We start from the raw sequence: 18,662 nt of genomic DNA on the forward strand, positions 1-18,662 counted from the left end.
ACAACTTCCAAAGTATAGTAATTTCTCTTTAACTATGCATATATGCACACATATTGAGGTACATCAGATTTCTATGATAATCTTCTGCTTGCAAAGATCCAGTTGATCTACTAAGAAGCCTGTTCATTAATGGTAACTTTGTGGTATGACAATCTTTGAAGACATGTTGTCAAAAGCAGAGAAACTATCAAAATATTTTGAGCAAAACAGGATTTTTTTCTTTGCAAGCCCCTTTACCCCCACCTCCTTAAAAATTGCAGACCTACAATTTTTTGTACCTGATGTACCACCTGTTCAGGTTCCCCAAAAACGTGAATAATAAAATAATAAGTCTCTACACATTTCAATGTGTTTTACTACATGGTGTTAGTATCTACATTGGATCCATATAATCAAACAACAAACTCCATGCTTAGGATACAGTTTGACAAATCTAAAATACATGTAATAAAGGGGTAAGGAATTGTAAAGGCACGTTCAGGTATGACACGGCAAGACCGCTGCATTTTTAAGATGACATTAAGTGTAATAGAGGTGTTGTGGTCTAGTGGATAAGTCACCCGACTGCAGATCACAAGGTACGGGGTTCAAGTCCCGCTGCGGCACTGATGTCCTTTGGCGAAACATTAATCCACATTTCCCTACTATCCACCCAGGTGTAAATGGGTACCTGATATGCTTGAGCGCTAGATACTTTGGCAGCTCGGCTGTAACCAGGGTAATATGTGTAAAGCGCCATGAGCATCAGAGCCTGGCGGATACTGGCACTATATAAATATCCATATTATTATTATTATTATTAATAAGCTTCACGTTTCTGAATCTCATAACATAGAGCTAAGTGAATATATGCCAAGACTTTTGTGTTGCGTGCAGTTGCCATTCACTTTACAGGTTAAAAAATGCCACTAAATTTTTTTTTTTTTTTTTTTTTTTTTGGGGGGGGGGGGGGCAGCAGGTTTATCGCGCCATATCTGAACAACCCTTACCTAGGGTTTCTATAAAGGATGGGCACTGTCTCACATTCTTGACACAAGCCTTACAAACACACAACATGCATAACATCTCTCGGTTTGGCAACACCGGTTTCTATCCCCGCTTTGGGTTCGTTTAAAGCACAGTCACACCATACCGATATCAGGAACTATAAATAGGAAGGGTTCTGTTAACCAGACAAAACAGAATGCAGCTATTTTATAATAGATGGCATAGCATGCTAAGTTGTAATATAAGGGTATGATTGGAGTACCGATGGACGTGGAATATCGGTATAAGTCTGGTTTAAACAAATTTTGAGAAAGATGTCACTGATATAGAAAATTCAGTGTTGGTCTTCTACAGGTTCGACATCACTACCAGGGACCCGTTTCACAAAGCCTTTTTTCAATGACAAATGACAAAAGTCAGTGACAAATCTGCTGATAACCAATCAGAAGCAAGGATTTCAGTAGCTTATAACAACAACTGTCATTTGTCACTGATGACAAGTTTTGTGAAACGCCCCCCAGGCCTCGTTCACATATGAGGCGGTAAACTGTAGTGGTTTTTTAAAGTGGTTTTTCCAAGGTGACGTAAGTGTTACACGCTTTGCATTCTTGTATCTTATGACACAGAGCTCAGTGAATATGCGTCGAACTTTTGTTGCTCATAATCGGTATGATGTGGCCCATAGCTACTTGAGAGAGACAGTTGTGCCAAAGGAAGTTGCTTCTGCTTGGTCAGGCATTTCATGAAGCTCCAAAACAGTTCCCTCTCATAGACATTGTACATGATGGGAGGGAACGATTTGGCCTATGACCTCTCTCGCGTAGATACGTGTGTCGCAACTATCTCTCTCAATATGCTACGGTGTTAGCTAGCTATATGATGGGTTCGATACTGGACAATCTAGAAAAGCCTTACATGCAGCGATTGGAGAGAGGAGAAGAGAGTCCGCTCATTGGAATGCTTTGTATGAAGAACCTTACGCAAGCAAGCCTGTCATCGGAGGAGGAGGAATAGATGGATGGATGGATGGATGGATGGATGGATGGATGGATGGATGGATAGATGGATAGATGGATGGATGGATGGATGGATGGATGGATGGAGGGAGGGAGGGATGGAAAGATTAGGTTATACAATGAATGCATATATGGAATTATAAGGGGATAAAGAAAACAGCATGGAAAGATAGAAAGCCAAAATGATAGATGGATAGAAAGATTCAGTTTAAAAGTTTCCATGTGGTGAGAAAGAGAGAATGAAAGATAATGGAATGGAAAGATAGAATTTTGAAAAGATGAAGGGATGGAAAGATTGGTTTGAAAGTATCATGTGGTGAGATGGAGAAAATGAAAGACAGGACGTTGGAAAGATAGAATGTTGAAAAGATAAAGGGATGGAAAGATTGGTTTGAAAGTATCATGTGGTGAGATAGAGAGAATGAAAGATAATGAAATGAAAAGATACAATGTTGAAAAGATGAAGGAATGGAAAGATTAAGTTTTATATACAATGAATGCATATGGAATGATAAGGGGGTAAAGATAACAGCATGGAAAGATACAATGTCAAAATAATGGAGGGATGAAATGATGGAAGGAAGGAATGAAAGATCCGGCAACAAATCATAAGAAAAAGATAGGAGAATGAAGGAAGAGGAAAAGATAAAATGACAGAGGAATATAAAATTGTATAAAGGAGAGAGACTGATAGTTACGTTAAGGATGGACAGATAGATGAAATATGATCGGTGGATGGATGGAAGGTAGGGTGGAATATATGGAGATAAGGACATAACACAGAATTATGGATAAAGAACATGTGGATGAGAAAGAAGATGTGAAAAAAAGATGAGTAAAATGAGGTAAATAGTGGGTGATTAACCAAATGTATGCTTTCTACAAAAAATATAATGAACAATTATTTCTAACTCTATGCTTTTCTACATACTAAGAAGCAGTGAAAAGTGGCCACATTTTAAGCCCCCTAAAAGATCTGTTCTAAACGATTTTAAGAAAGTAAACTAAACAAATACATTCATATTTAAGAATTAAGATATTGTAAACGCATGATATGGAGCGTTTAAAGTGAAGTGAGGGGTGATATGAAGTGCCATATGTAACGTAGGCTGTAAGGAAGTCTACCTAAATGACAAATTCCCCCTTTTTGAAGTGAAATGGTTCAACTACAAAGCATCAATTGAGAGCCAAAAGAACATTAACTCAGTTAGAATTAATGTCCTTCTGTCACTCAACAGCATACTACTACATGTACATGCTCTGCAGCCAGATGCATTCTATTCTACCATGGCAATGAAATTAAAGATTGTATTTCCACTTAATATAGCGAGGATAGGCTCTATTCATGTTCATTCCCCATCCCTCCCCATCCCCCTCCTGCCCTCCCCCCCCCCCCCCCCCCACTCCCTCCCCTGCGTTTCTCATACTTCCAAAACCCTAAAATGATGTACAGATCCTTGCATTTCATCTTGCTACCTAACAATTCAGCATTAACTCTTGCTATCTCCTCATGAATATCGAAATATATAAGGAAATCGTCTGTTTAGATACAGAAGGGGCGTTAACGCATGATTTTACACAAAGTTAACGCCCTTCTGGCTCTGAACAGACCAAATACTCAAATTAAACATTTCAACTAAAAATGCATCATATATGTAAATATTCAAATCAGGAGAGAACCAAGTTTATATAGGAATACTGTAAATATCATGGGATCAAATGCCAAATCATCTAATATTCAGCTCATCTCATTGCATTTCAGTTTCAACCCAGTTTATATATTTCCATGAGGTCTAGTCATCATTTCATCTACTCTTCATTTTCCACTTGCCAGTTAGTCTAATGACTATTTGATCTCTAACTACTTGGTTTAAAAATCAATTTGGTCAAGTAAACAGGGTGCTGGCGGAGGCAACTGGCCAGTGGACTTTACCAAGGGGAGCTAAATGTAAGACCAAATATGTAACAGACAAATGATGAATGGATTTGGTGACATTTAGACTTTAGAAGTAATAATAAGAATAAATGAAACTTTGTCAAACTGATGATGTAACCACATGGAATATAAACTGGGCCAGACAAAATTAATATAACACCAACACACTTCTATAAATCTATGTTCTTGTATCGACATCTCCATGCACAAAAGTATTACAGTTAAACCTGTCAAAGTAGCTACAAAAAATCACCTTATTGCCTCTTCTAGGACAAAAACATGCAGTGAAGCCTATCTAGAAGGGTCACTTGTATATGATGGTCTAATTTTCTACATCTCTTTGGTGATCTTTAAAGACAGGTTGACTATATCTCACAAGATTTAGGTTATGTAATACATGTACCAAACTTGTCTTGAACTCAATACGGGTTCACATGCAGTAATACAAAACAAGGAGGAATGTTATAATAAACACCAGACTATAAATCATTCTATTTATTACAAACATCATTTTAACAAAAAGTCCTTAACGACCTGAATTTCATTATCATTGCATTTCCGAGGTAATGGCACCAACAAGGAATGCCAGTTCTGATTGTGGTCTTAAGAGCCTTTTACATGTACCTCAAATATTTAAAAAATAGTATAAACTGAACTTCTTTTTAAAACCCCAAAGAGGGAAAACCATCAAGCATGCAGTAATTAGCATACCCAGAATGCATTGGGTGACAGTTAAAAAAGGACAAGTGAGACGGATACATCATGCGACATCTGTGCATCAGAGAAAGAAGAGAAGTAGAATGGACTGATCATCATCTGTAGTTCATCAAATCATGTTCATAGCCAAAAGGGATTTCACTGTGTATCAAAGTACATGAATTGACACCATTCCGACTCCAAGCAGATGAAATCATGATAAAGGATATGAGTAGGGTAGACACACAATGGAAGGGTTTGGATGCTCAAATAAAATGATACAACAAGCAAGGACTTTGACAAATTATTTTGAAAAGGAATAAATGGAATAAATAAAATAAAGGATTTCAAAATTGTTTTACTCAGGGTTCTGTTTTGTCCTGAATATTGTTTGGGGTTAAAATTCAGATTTGTATATATTTCTCTTTCATAACCTGAAATAATTTGAAATTGAAATTTATTTGTTTTCATATTCTTTTAAAATATTCCTTTTATGGTTAAAAGCACTTATTTTCTGTTTCTAATCCAAGTACTGAGATTTTTTCAGGAGTGGTTGATATACATTTTTTTTTTTCCACTGAGTGAAATCTACTTAAAGCTTTTATTTATAAAAGTAAACAAGAGATTATGTTCAAGAGGCTGGTGGGAGGGTCCATTGTATTAGCATGCTTGACATTGTCAAATCATAGAGAAACACAGAGTGAGGGGGGAGGTAGGGGGTACAATCATACAGACAAGACAGTGTAGCGGGAGGGGGTAACATGGCATACACATCAACTTCATTCTTCAGTTCATAGAAAGAGAGAGAGAGAGGGGTGGGGCCGGGCGGGGTGCTGAAAAGTGACCAATCCTGCATGCGTTGACCGTGATCAAACACTGGACGAGAGGGGGGGACGCACTCACCACCGATAGATCCCGAAACGATCCCATAGAATACACACTGGGGCTGGAGGAGGGTGCTTGAGACGGTTGCCCCGGCGATGTGGTTGTGGGCGTGGTCGTGGGCGGGGCTAGTGTGGTGGGAGTTGATGTAGAGGTGGTGGGGGAGGTGGGAGTAGTTGTAGTGTTGTTAGCGGTTGTGGTAGTGGTGGCAACAGTGGTGGTGCTGGTAGTTTTAGAGTTGTTTGTCGCTTTCTATAATTTATTCAATATTTATTAATAGAAAGAGGAGTGATATAATTTTTAGGGGGCGGGGTCAAAGGTGTGTCGGAGTGGGAGGAGAGGAAGTGAAGCCGCCGCCCATAACCATGATGAAGGAAAGCAAAGATAGGATAAAAATTGCGGTGGAGAGAGAAAGAGATGGACATGAATGATCAGAATAAACAACAAGAAATGTGAATGATACATGAATTTCAGAAAAATAAAAGTAAAAGCTTGAGTGATAATGAATACAGAAAAAAGTGCAGTATCCCAGACTCTCACCGAAGTGATACACTTGTCTTTATGTTACACTTGTACCTGAAATACCATTGCATTTCTGCAGCCATTTAAATATTCAAAATCAGAAGAATATTTTCTGTTTGGAGATAGAAGGGTGGTAATTTGTATCATTTCACACAGATTTACTGCCCTTCTGGCTCCAAACAAACGATATAATTTGCTCCGGTTAGAGATTTGATCTTAAGGTACTGCTTTTGGGGCAGCCACTCTGCACAAAGAACCATATTACACAATACATTACAACCCAAACATTTGTCAGTCATCATAATTCTGATTCGATATTTCATAGGGCATCGTGTCACAAAACCGACATAAGTTCAAGTTTGCTGGCAACCCATTGCAATGCAATTACTAAATTAAACACGTGTCTCGATGGGATGTCGGTAAATTCGCATTTATGACGGATTCATGAAACAATGCCCTGGGTTTTTTGTGTATGTTTAAAAATTAAAAATTATGATTCCTAAAACACTCGTACATGTACATCTTCCATATCACTGGATAGTGTAGTACCTTTAATGTTTCTACTGCTTTAACAATGTTTTCCTGTCTTGACGAAAGAGACCAACAGCTGGCAGGAGATCTTTGTTTACAAGCAACAATGTACAGTTTGTTTTCAAACAACCTCAGAGTAAGAGAGGTTGAGGAAAGGATACACATGTGCAGACACAAGGCCTTCTTATCAACACTGGAACTCAGGGAAAAAATTAATATTTATTTTTCGGGGGCTACTTTTCAACCTTGCCTGCATGAAAATAACATTCTAAAATTTGTTTTGCATTGAACTCTATGCAAATTTAAGGGGCTCTTTTCTGATTTTCGGGGGCTCTTTTGGGCATTTCGGGGGCTATTTCGCCCTGAGCCCCCGTGTATTTTTTTCACTGCTGGAACTCACATATATCTGAAACTTACATTACATTGAGATCTTCTTACTGAAGGTTGCTCAAATATACTTATTGATTACATCGGGTATCTGCCATGGGCCATTGTAACGGCCCAAAGTTCATACTGAATTTAATAATAATAATAATAATAATAATAATAATAATATTTAATTTCTATATAGCGCTTAATACAAATGTCTCTAAGTGCTTTACAAATATACTATTACCCCGGTCATTGGATTCAAAACAGATTCCTTAATTTGTTACTTTGATATCATTCATGGAACACTGTCCGAAACAAGATAAAAACATGTAATGAAAACGAGAACCCATAACTTAAACCAAGAGTAGTCTCATGAAATTTAGATACATGCTTGTATATATAACTTGTTGGTACCATAAAGATAAAGTGTCCTGGGTAACAATCCTTCAACAAACTCCTTTCGATATTTGATACTCCTCACCAAAAATGTGACATACATGTATTCCAATCCTTTAAGACACACCTTTCTCAAAGCACTAATTTTTTGTTGTTAATAATGTTACCTATAACAGAGTTAAATTTCATTCACCGGTAAATGCTATTTTTACATGACTACTAAATTTTCCCCAGACACCAATACATTAGCTTGACTTCAGAGTATATACCCTTGCGATTGGCCTTATCTCAGTAATCAAAGAGAGTATTTTCGGCTGCATGACGAGTGTTAATCCTTCCACTTAATCCCTATGATTAGTACAAGCCATTCGCTATGAGGTATAGTAACATTTAGTTGAACATTCTCTTGAATGCTGGAAAGGATCGAAGGACAAAGATGCCTATTTAAAGGGCATTAGACATACTCTTTAAAGATAAACTTGAGTTCTGGTAAATATTAAAAAATAAATTCTCAAAGCGAAGCTTACAATAAATGTTCAAGATTACAAATAAATGACATATATATGCCAAAAAAAATTGGTAGAAAATATATAGTGGCTGAGTAATGAGCATAGAAAGAAAAGGAAATCCAGGTAATTAGGCCGGACACCATGTGCTTTTTAAACACAGGTCACTGTGTCCAAATGGAAGTTTTGGTTTATATCGAAGATGATGCCCAGTAAGATTTTTTTTGCTTTCATTTCATTGGTTCAAACAACAAATCTACTGTAGGACAAACAATCCAGAATATATCATAGCAATTTTTTCTCAAAAAAAGGTTCCTATACCAGAGCTCAAGATTAGCTTTAAATTGTTGGAGTATAAATTTAATACACCAGAAAACAATATTGGACAGCGATTTACTATTATTTATGGCAGGTAATCAAAAGTATAGGTAAGTGAAATTTATCAACAGTTTAAATGCTTGATGCTTTATTCAAACTCGTACACTGTATGCAATATTGTCCATATATCTTAGCGCTGCTTGCATGACCTTTGACCTTTATGCAAATAGAATGGCAGGAAGCTACTTGCCCAAGGGGACCAGAGGAACAATGAGTAGGCCCGTCTTCATCAGCTCGAGTTTGCCAAATAACCCGCTATTTCAACTATCCCGATCACAAGTTAACCAGTTAATTTGAATCCTCATCGGCCCGCAGTTGCAATTGGTGGGATATTTGGTTGAGAAAATATCCTGACAAATCTTGGTCCTGTTTCCAAAATATCCCGCTATTTGGGAAATAGCGGGCTAATTTGCGCCCATCCGAGCTAGTTTGTGATGAGCGTATCGGTCTGGTGATGTGAGCTTCGGGATAATATCCTGAGTCTGAAAATAGCGGGTTATTTGGCAAACTCGAGCTGATGAAGACAGGCCTATGGAGACAAAAATCACACATGCCCAGTAGGGAAAGCAAAGGGAAATTCCAACTTCCCAAAGTGGGTAAACAAAGCACATTACTGTTATACAGAGTGAACATGTAAATTGCCCGCTTCCTGCAAGAAGGCTACTACTGACATTGACAATGCACAGCTCTTGTGGCTTTCCTGTACGCAGCAGACGAGACGCTTTAATAATTGGTTACGTACAATTTGTAGCAAGTGAGATTGACATTAACCCATGAGTTTTTGTGACCAACTCCCCCCCCCCCCCCTCCAGGAAGAGGAAAAAGAAATGATTTTGAACCACCCATATAATATTTGTCATCATTATGAAGGAAATGGTTTGGAATGGTGCCCAAACCTATCTCTATGAACCATTACCATACCATAGCTTACAAAAGATCAGTCAAGAGATGGTCACCATCCATGCTGAACTTGGAATAGAGCCCAATTCTTTCCACATGGTCTACGGACAAAGCCATTTCTGACCATAGATGCAGCCATCGCAATGGCCATCAAAATGGTGAAGAAATCAAAATGTTAATGTTTACCCCCAAATGATGAGACTTAACACTATATCAAATACATACAAATGATACACAACATAAAGTGGAAGTTATTGAGGTTCGGAAGTGCGATAGATGCGGAGCCAGCAGACAGCACCAAAATATTAAAAGATGAAGTGTTTCCAGAAAGTGAGACAGAAATACATACAACCAGTGACACTGTAATTAATCCCTGCTTACCTTTATGTTACCTTTTGCATAATATACATTTTTTTTTTGTAAGGGCGGGAGGGGGAGCGCAAAGATTAGAAGGCAATATTTGAAGCTGTGCCCCTGTGTGTCTTGTATGGATATGACCTTTTTCTATAGATGTTCACTACAATCATAACCCAGGGAATAATTTTCCTGGTATCGCATCGCAATTTGCTATGCATTTTTGCATGACTGCTATACAAAATATCTTTTGTGTAGCAGTTTTCTTCCATAGAAATGTACAGAATTTCATTTGAAATATTTATCCATCGGCTGAAATTGCTAATCAAAAAATTTGAGGAAAATTATTCCCTGTAACCAGTGTGAAAGTACTAGTGAGCAGTATCACATGATCTGAAACATTTGCGATATCATTACAAAAGTGCTGACATGAAATATGATAGGCAATACATCATCTGTGTGGAACCACAAGGGCATCAATACTTTGTTAAAGCAGAAGAATTTTAAGTGGTATTCCGGTAGCGCCTACTAAGTTAGCGCATACTAAGTTAGTTCACACTTTTATGGAGTGCCTGTTGCCAACCCATTTACCCTATACAGATGATTTTAATCCTGCAATGAAAAGTGTCCAAAAAATTAATTTTGCAATGAAATGGGAAAAAAAGATAATATGAGTGTGAACTGAATTTCAACAAAGTCCTTGGTTGATTATCTTTGTCATGAATATTGAAGGAGGAAGATGACACCTAGCATTCCAGTGTGAACTAAAATTCTTGTTTAGTCTGGACTTAGTCCCGGCTTAACTTATGAGAATGCCACCCCTAGTGACCCAAACAGACAATATAATTTACTGCTAAATATGGCAGAAAGGGACCTGGAGGTTGTGATTATAAATGAGAATGTTGACTGAAAAACAATCATTCCCCGTCTAAAGAAAGTGTGATACAGTTTTTTTACCAAAAATTGGTCTGGTCATGTATATCTAAACAGAAAAAAGTCATATCCATAGCTCGCACAATACAGTTAGATGCAGTGAAGATATTTGGTTATACACTGAATGTTAAGGTACGATGGACAAAAACAAAGATTTCCCTCAAGAATATCAAAGCCTCACCACTGACACGCAATCTTTAAAAGATCCTAGGGAGGCATTGCCGATGCTGCCAGAGCGATCGGAAGAGTTGCTACTCTGTTGCTATGGAGACGATCGATAGCGTTGGTTGGTGAGAGAGGGAAGGCGGGTGGTGGTGGTTAGATAACACAGTTTGGAAATATGAAGATGAGATCAATCATATGAAGAGATATTTTGACTAGATATAGGACTATTTCTTGAAACATTCAACTAGACTATCAAGTCATGTATGAAGTGTCTCTTATCTCTTTCATACCACTAATAAGATGTAGCTGATTTAAGATGTGGTATATTTGCCAATGGTAATGACAGTGTTAATATGACCTTTTTTCTGTGGTGGATATTTCTCGGATGTTGTCGTAAGACCACCCTGAATGACTCTTATAATAAGGCATATGAGGTACCTGTAACACGCTCCTAACACTCAACAGACCATTTTTATAACATAAAATACATGGAATTGTGTCTATACATTACAATATTTGTGATTGTTGATTAAATACAGTGTACTTGTATTCTAGATGTATGTAAGAAGTGTTATGTAGCAGAGATGGATGATCAGGGGAGTGTTTCACAAAGACTACGAACAACTTTAAGTTGGACCTAACTATGGTAGGCCATTCATGCCACTGGTTGCTCTCACCATTGGTCTCTCAATTACAATGTATGATCTTTAGATAATATTTTTCATTCAATAATGAACTATCAAAAAATATAAATTCTGTAGGTTTGTGACCATGATTTGTACATCCTTTGAGAGACCAATACAAGTAAATGGTGAGAGCAAACAGTGGCATGAACGGCCAGCCATAGTAAAATCCAACTTAAAGTCGATCTTAGTCTTTGTGAAACACTCCCCTGAGTTTCAATGATATCGCCATGATTGAATACTGTGATACTGGTATTGTATGAACTACATGTATGAATATGTTTAGTCAGACGATGCTACAGTTCTTTGATGTGATGTAAATCATGATCTCTGACCTGATAATCTTGTTTTATTTAATTTACTAAAGAAAAGAAAAGCACAACTTACCATATCTGGCGAGTTCCTGTGGTTGGTAAAAACAATAGAAAGAATACAAAATGCATCATTTGGTAATCATAGGTACATACACATTATAATTGTCAGATTTGTTTACCAACACAAAACACTGTAGCACAGAATTATTCCAATTGTAAGAAGTATCATACCTCAATACAAAATATACTTTTAAATGTATAATCCTGTGGTTTTGAAGGAATCATCTTTCTTTTAATTTTATCATAATACAGTGAAACCTGTTTATATAGACGAGCGGGAGACATGAAATGTGGTCTTTATAGGCAGGCTGTCTTTATGTACAGGTTCCTTTAGTACATGTTTCAATGAGAAACCACATATAAGGGGAAAAAATAAGTGGTCTTTATAGACGGGTGGTCACTAAACCAGGTTTGACTGTACCAATTTTGTATCACCCCAGTTCTTCCTTTAGTTAAAATCTCTCTGCTTCTCGAATATCTTGATCTTCTAAACGAAAGCACCAGACTTTGTGATGTTTGTAATACTTACCCTGGCGATTCTCCATCTTTATCTTTCTTTTTCTTTGCTTTCTTGACTTTTTTCTTCTTCTTTGTTGTCTCTGGGTCTGGCATGGGTATGTTGGATACATCACATTCCTCAAACTCTAATAATACTAGAAAAGAGAAAAAACAGAAGACAACAAAAGGTTCATTAAAACAATCTAAATATTCACATATCTGATCTTTAAGTATACACCTGTACAAGTATACAAATATACAATTCAATCATTTTGAGAAAAATGTGAGATTAAATCTTTGTCTTCTTTCTATCATTTTAAACCAAAATAAATAAATAAAAATAAACAAATAATGTAAAACTACCCTTTACTGCAAAATAATAATAATAATAATAATAATAATAATCAGTAATACAGTCACTAAACGCTTTACAGATATTACATGTATTACCCCTGTTACCGGATTCATTCATGCACAATGTGCATCATCTCCACTCCCTAGAGAGTATTCCTGCCATATTACTAACACAAATGCTTTGGTCATCCTGGGAGGTGTTTCACAAAGATCATAAGTAGAACTTAACACTAAGTTGGACTTAAAAATTATGGACAGCCATTGGAGCCTTAAAGTGAAATATATTCAAAAGCAGAAATGCAAGTATTTTAGACTTTTTATAAATACCACATCCAGAACATGAAATCTCCTTGATGATAGAAAATATGAATGATTTGAATCAACATTTTATGCCTTTCAAAATAACTTTAACAAAATATTTTCAAAGATGCTAATGGCTTTCCATAATTTTTAAGTCCAACTTAGAGATAAGTTCAACTTAGGATCTTTGTGAAACACCCCCCAGGTCCCAATTTCTCTCCTGGATATAGCCAGTTCTTACATGTACATGTATGTATATAGCGCTTTTTAGGACCGAAGGCCCTCTCAAAGCGCTTTACAGATATATATATATTATTTCCCCGGTCATCGGATTCAGGCTTACCCGCACACAATGTACGCACATTCTCCACTCCCTGGGGAGCATTCCAGCCAGGCATCATTTAAACAAGCGCACACTTGCTAATCTAAGCACATTTGCTTCCTACCGGGCACCCATTTAACACCTGGGTGGAGAGTGGCAAATGTAGATCAATGTCTTGCCAAAGGACATTTGTGCCAAGGTGGGACTTAAACCAAGGACCTTGTGATCCCCAGTCTGGTGACATATCCACTCGTCCACGACACCTCTACATTAGTGATACATGTAGAATGCATGATACATACCAGGTCGTTCCTTGCCGGTACCCTTAGACTCTGAGAACATTGAGATGAGTTTGACTTCTGTTAGCTCTTCACATTGCTCTGTGAACTCTCGCTGCACCTATTTCACACAAAAAATACATGAAATGATTAAGCTTTGAAGGAATCAGATATTGCAATATTATTGTTACTACACAGTATTATTATTATTATTATTACTGCATATTATTATTACTATATTATCATTACTGCATATCATTATCAAATCATATTATTATTACTACATTATTATTACTACATATTATTATTACTTTATTATTATAGCGATAGCTCAGTCGGTAGAGCAGTGGTCTCGTAATCCTTTGGTAAGGCATTAATCCTCATTATCAGGTCCCTCAGAGAGGACCTTAAGCTGTCAGTCTTCTGGTTGCTTACTAACAAGCATTTATTGCTTTCTTAGCTGTCAGGTAAAATAACCACCACTATCAATATCAATACATATTATTATTACTTTATTATTATTATATCTACATACATGTACAGTATTATTATCATTACTACATGTTATTATTACTTTATATTATTTCTAATCAGTGATAAAAGTCTAATTCCAATGACAATTATAGGTGGAGTAAACTTTAAATTGTTGAAAAAGAAAATCAACATTATTGAATTGAAACAAATCTCAGTTCTATGCTCTCAGAATTACATGTACAATGTGTACAGGAGCACTGAATCTTCTGAGACTGAAGAAACCTACATTAAATCACTGTGAATATGATTTATTGTTTAGTTAGCAATGGATAAAGGAAGGGGAGATAATCAGAGCAGACAGATTGAGAATGGGAGGGAGGGAGAGAGGGAGGGAGGGAGGGAGGGAGGGAGGGAGAAAGAGTAAAAGAGAGAAAGAGTAAAAGAGAGAGAGAAAGAGAAAGAGAAAGATAGAGAAAGAGTGAGAAAGAGAGAGAAGAGAGAGAGAGAGAGAGAGAGAGAGAAAGAAAGAGAGAGAAGAAAAAGAAGAGAGAGAAGAAAGGGAGAGAGAAAGATACATACATGTATAGATAAGAAAAGAGGAATACAACTGTGAACAGATGAAGAAAGTGAGAGGAAAGAGAAGGAAAGAGAGATAAAGTGAAATAAAAAGGAAAGCAGAAAAATGAATAATACACCAAAAAGAAAAGAAAAACAACTTCAAGAAATAAAAAAATCGAGTCACCTCCTCCTCTGTTGGCTGTATTCTCCTATAGCAATTTCCCATGATTCAAGTGAAATGATCAATTAGAACGGGTCAAACCAAACCAGATGAGACGAGACAACTTCCTTTTAATTACTCTTGGGGGGTAATCCAATTAAAGCCCATCCACAAAGCCAAAGCCCATTCACAAGGAAGAGAGATCAGCAGACAATTAACACTTCCACCCCTTTAGCAGTACAAGAAGTTGAGCATGATCACTTAACAAGGCCATGAAAGCCCTTCAATCGAATCTTTAAGAAACTATAATAACATGTATATTGTGACATCCGTTGTCAGCTTGCTCTTTTTTTAGCATTATTCCAGGATAGACTATGAATCCAGACTTCAACTTTGATCACATCGGATCCTCATTGTCCTGACTTCGGATCAAAGTGTATACGTCTCTTGGATACAGGAGTGCTTGATCTCAGCTGCTTTGGGGAATTTCCCTATAAAGTCCTCATATTCCTCAAACAAGTTAATTTCCTCAGGCAAACTTGCGTATATTCCTAATATCCTCAAGCATTTCTGTAGAATCCTGAATTATATCCACTCATAAGAGAAATAGATCCACAAGAAAGAGAAACTCCAAGATTTCTTCAAGTTCAATCCATGCGAGCAAAAACAAGACGCCTTTGTCACCTTATAGGCATAGCTCAATGTAAGACTCAACGTAGAATCCTTATTATATCCCCTGGTAAGTGATCTAAAAGAAGGGAACGCCAGAATTTCTTGAAGTTCAATCCATGCGTGTATAAATAAGAAGCCTTTATCACCTTATAGCTCAATGCATTAGAAGGTTTAAGTTCCAAACAATACACTGTACATTCCCTGCAGGAACCTGAGCACAGAGATTCCAAACTTGCTTTGTTTGTTTGCGCTCAGTAGTAAATGTTCCTATCTATCAGCTGCATTTTGTAAGGTCTACAACGATCTACAACGCTGCACTTTGTAAGGTTCCAGTCGCAAGGTCTACAGCACGACTTTCATATTGTATGATTCCTACGCTCACATTCAGTCAGTCATGTCCCGAATGTGCCCACAATCACAGAACGAACATGACAGAGGCGGAAATCAAATGTATCTGTTTTCAAGGATAAAAGCCAAGAGTCAGTGCACAATCTGACAAACCCGGCTGTAATGACACTTAATCTGCTAGTCCTGGAACGGATTACACCCGCTTTTTTTTTTTTCCTTCTGCGAGTCTCACCGAGGAAAAGAAATCAAACCGACAAAGGCAAAGACAAACGTCGCTTGGCGGGCATGACTCTGAATGGCTAGAGCATGTGATGAGTGGGCTGGGGGCACCGAGCTCTCGTTGGGGCAGGACTTGAGGGGGGAAGTTATATTTGGAAGTCAGGCATTAGTTAGTAACCCTTGCCATCAGAGGATACGGGTGTCCTGTGCGTTAGATCCTGCCTAGCAGTCGGGGAGTCTCCTCGCTAACATTCATGTTCAATTAACAGCTGTTCAGACTTTGTTTAGTTCACTAATCATCCCCCTTCCCCCTCTCTCTCATGAATGCTAACGAATCGTCTCCATAGCAACAGTGTTGTTCCAGTGCCCCACCCCCCAGGGCAAAAACCCCCATTACTGGCTGGACCGTTCCTTAAAAAACCAACAACTGGTTATTTACATGTCGTAAGAATAGTGAATTCAAAATTATATTGATATTAAGTACAAACATTTCACAAAAAGCAATTTTAAGATAATATTTGTGATTTTCTTTTAGGGGGGAGGGGGTATAACAATCCAAGATTTATATTTGGGATATTGTTTTTAGGAGGGTAGCAATTTAAGATTACATTTTCCTGCTGTCTACTGTAGGATAGATAAATTAGTATTCACTCTCCTTACTTTTCTTCCCCCCCCCCCAAACTTGGTCAATAATAGCATATGTAATTCAGAATTAAAACATTTTGAAAATGTTAATTTGTAACACAGACTGAGAACTACACTGTAGCTTTATAATAGAATTGTAATATTTCACAAACAGGATTTACTCTCAGCTTGTGGTTGAATACTCGACAGCAAAGAAAGGACATTTAACCCCTTCAATACTGAAAAGTCTCATACCCATAGGCTTAGTACAGTAACTAACCAATGCCAGTATTTAATGGGTTAAAAATGATTTGATCCATGGAGGGAATACTAATCTCTTGTTGTGTTGGGGATGACGGCAGCTGTTCGATGTGAAACCATAGGACATTGTCCTTTAACATTCAATGTATTAGTCATGAGTTCAAGAGTTTAACCAATTGAATATGATTTGATTTCAATATGACTTCAATATCCACAGAACTACAGTGCAAGTTATATGTATCTCTGGCCTTTTTCGAAAAGTATTTGGAATATAAACACTAAGAACTTCTGGGTTTAAGTCAACATTATTAAAATATAATATTTTGCTAATTATTGTGACAGCATTTTATAAGACACTTCAGGCATTATAGACACTTTTAAAAACTCTCCGTCTCTGTCTCTCTCTCTTTCTCTCTCTTTGTCGCTCTCTATCTTTCTGTATCTCTCTCTCTCTCTCTCTCTCTCTCTTTGTATCTCTCTTTCTCTGTCTGTCTGTCTATCTAACTATCTATCTATCTATATATCTATCCCCCCCCCCCATCTCTCTCCAGATCCCATTCTCACTCTCGCTCTTTCTTTATCTCTAGTCTAGTCTTTGTATCTACAAAGGATATCTATTCCAATCTCCCTCCCCGTCGATTCCCCTCCCCCTCTTTACCCCCACTGCCATTCGCTTCCTCTCAGTCTTCCTCTGAACAAAACAACTTGCCTCTGTGTCTAGTGCCCTTTAAAAACCTTGGCACACAAACAGCGCCTCACTCACGAAACAAACAACGCAAACAAGAACGGCGGCACGTGCAACGGAAGGACACGTGTTCGGTGGGAATATCAGAGAAGAAGCGGAATGATTCCAAACACGTGAATGTCGGGTGGGAAGGGCCCTATAAGGAGCCCTCGCTGGGGAAGTGGTTGACAGCTTTATTACTCATGGGGAGGGGGAAGAGAAAAGGTTGCTTTTTGCGTCACATGATTCAGTCTATTGACGTACATGTAGATGAGCTACCCCTAAAAAAAAACAGAGCCTGCAGCAGCTGACATAGCACTATAAATGGACTAGCATCAATGGCATAGCTACAAGGGGGTAAGGGCACATCCCCCCCTTCCATAAAAAGACCCCCAAAAAAGAGAAAATGAGAAAAAGGGAGAGAAAAGGAAGAGGGGGAAAGGGAACATGAGGAGAAACTGATACAACCCTCTCCTACGCCCCCACCTTAGCCATGTCAAAAGGGCTACCCTGTCAAAAGATTAGAAATAAATAGATAAATAAATAAAATGTATAAAAGACTCCCATCTCCTCCTCTCCCTCCCCCTTTAATGCCAGTGCACACTCCATAACTCCATAAATAAAGGATTACTACAATATCTCCTCAAAGATTTATTTATAAAAAAAAGGAATACCCATATATCTTTTAAACAAATAAAGAGATGAAATGAAAATCTAAACAATATCAACACACTGTCTTTTTTTGCTAATAATCTAAATGTTTAAATCAAAACATTACATGAATAGAGAAAGACGAAGGAAAAAGAATGAAAGAGGGAGAGATGAGAAATTCTGAGAGTTTTTAGTGTTAAAAATATAAATCCTACATGTATCTGAGAGAGTTCGAGAGCAGACGACCTCATTATAGGGATAAATATTTAGCTACTGGGAAGGCATAAGTGGGAGGGGTGAATCAAAATTAGCAGTTTGTGTATTCTTGTCATATTTTCCACACCTACTATAATCTTGTGGTCTGAAAGTCAAATGGTTTTAAAAACCCTGGAATAATCCTGATAAATCTACAGGTCAACTCTCAAGGCTTGAACATCGAGAATAACCCCTGTTGATAAACAGTCATACGTGTATGCAAATATCCTTGCGTACTGTGTGGCATTACATATATTTCAAAGGTACATGTACATGCAGATCTTACTGCATAACATTTATTCTTTTTTCTTTTTCAAATGTAAACAGTACATA

At 37.5% G+C, this 18,662-nt stretch overlaps 1 protein-coding gene across 13 annotated transcripts in view; it reads right to left on the reverse strand.

Annotated features, from left to right (window-relative positions):
- Positions 1–18,662, reverse strand: part of LOC100893850 (F-BAR domain only protein 2) — a 101,961-nt gene that overhangs the window by 31,994 nt on the left and 51,305 nt on the right. For 10 of the 13 annotated variants that reach the window (XM_030996415.1, XM_030996411.1, XM_030996410.1 and 7 more), the window contains exons 9-13: positions 13,408–13,504; positions 12,161–12,284; positions 11,645–11,660; positions 10,591–10,671; positions 5,539–5,769 (exon numbers count right to left, since the gene is read on the reverse strand). In XM_030996415.1, the coding sequence (XP_030852275.1) occupies positions 5,539–5,769; positions 10,591–10,671; positions 11,645–11,660; positions 12,161–12,284; positions 13,408–13,504 (549 nt within the window). The remainder of the gene's footprint in view (positions 1–5,538; positions 5,770–10,590; positions 10,672–11,644; positions 11,661–12,160; positions 12,285–13,407; positions 13,505–18,662) is intronic. The other 3 variants (XM_030996416.1, XM_030996419.1, XM_030996422.1) reach the window with 3 other exon arrangements.

Source organism: Strongylocentrotus purpuratus, unplaced genomic scaffold, assembly GCF_000002235.5.
Source record: "Strongylocentrotus purpuratus isolate Spur 01 unplaced genomic scaffold, Spur_5.0 spur5_scaffold_3, whole genome shotgun sequence".
NCBI classification, from domain to species: domain Eukaryota; kingdom Metazoa; phylum Echinodermata; class Echinoidea; order Camarodonta; family Strongylocentrotidae; genus Strongylocentrotus; species Strongylocentrotus purpuratus.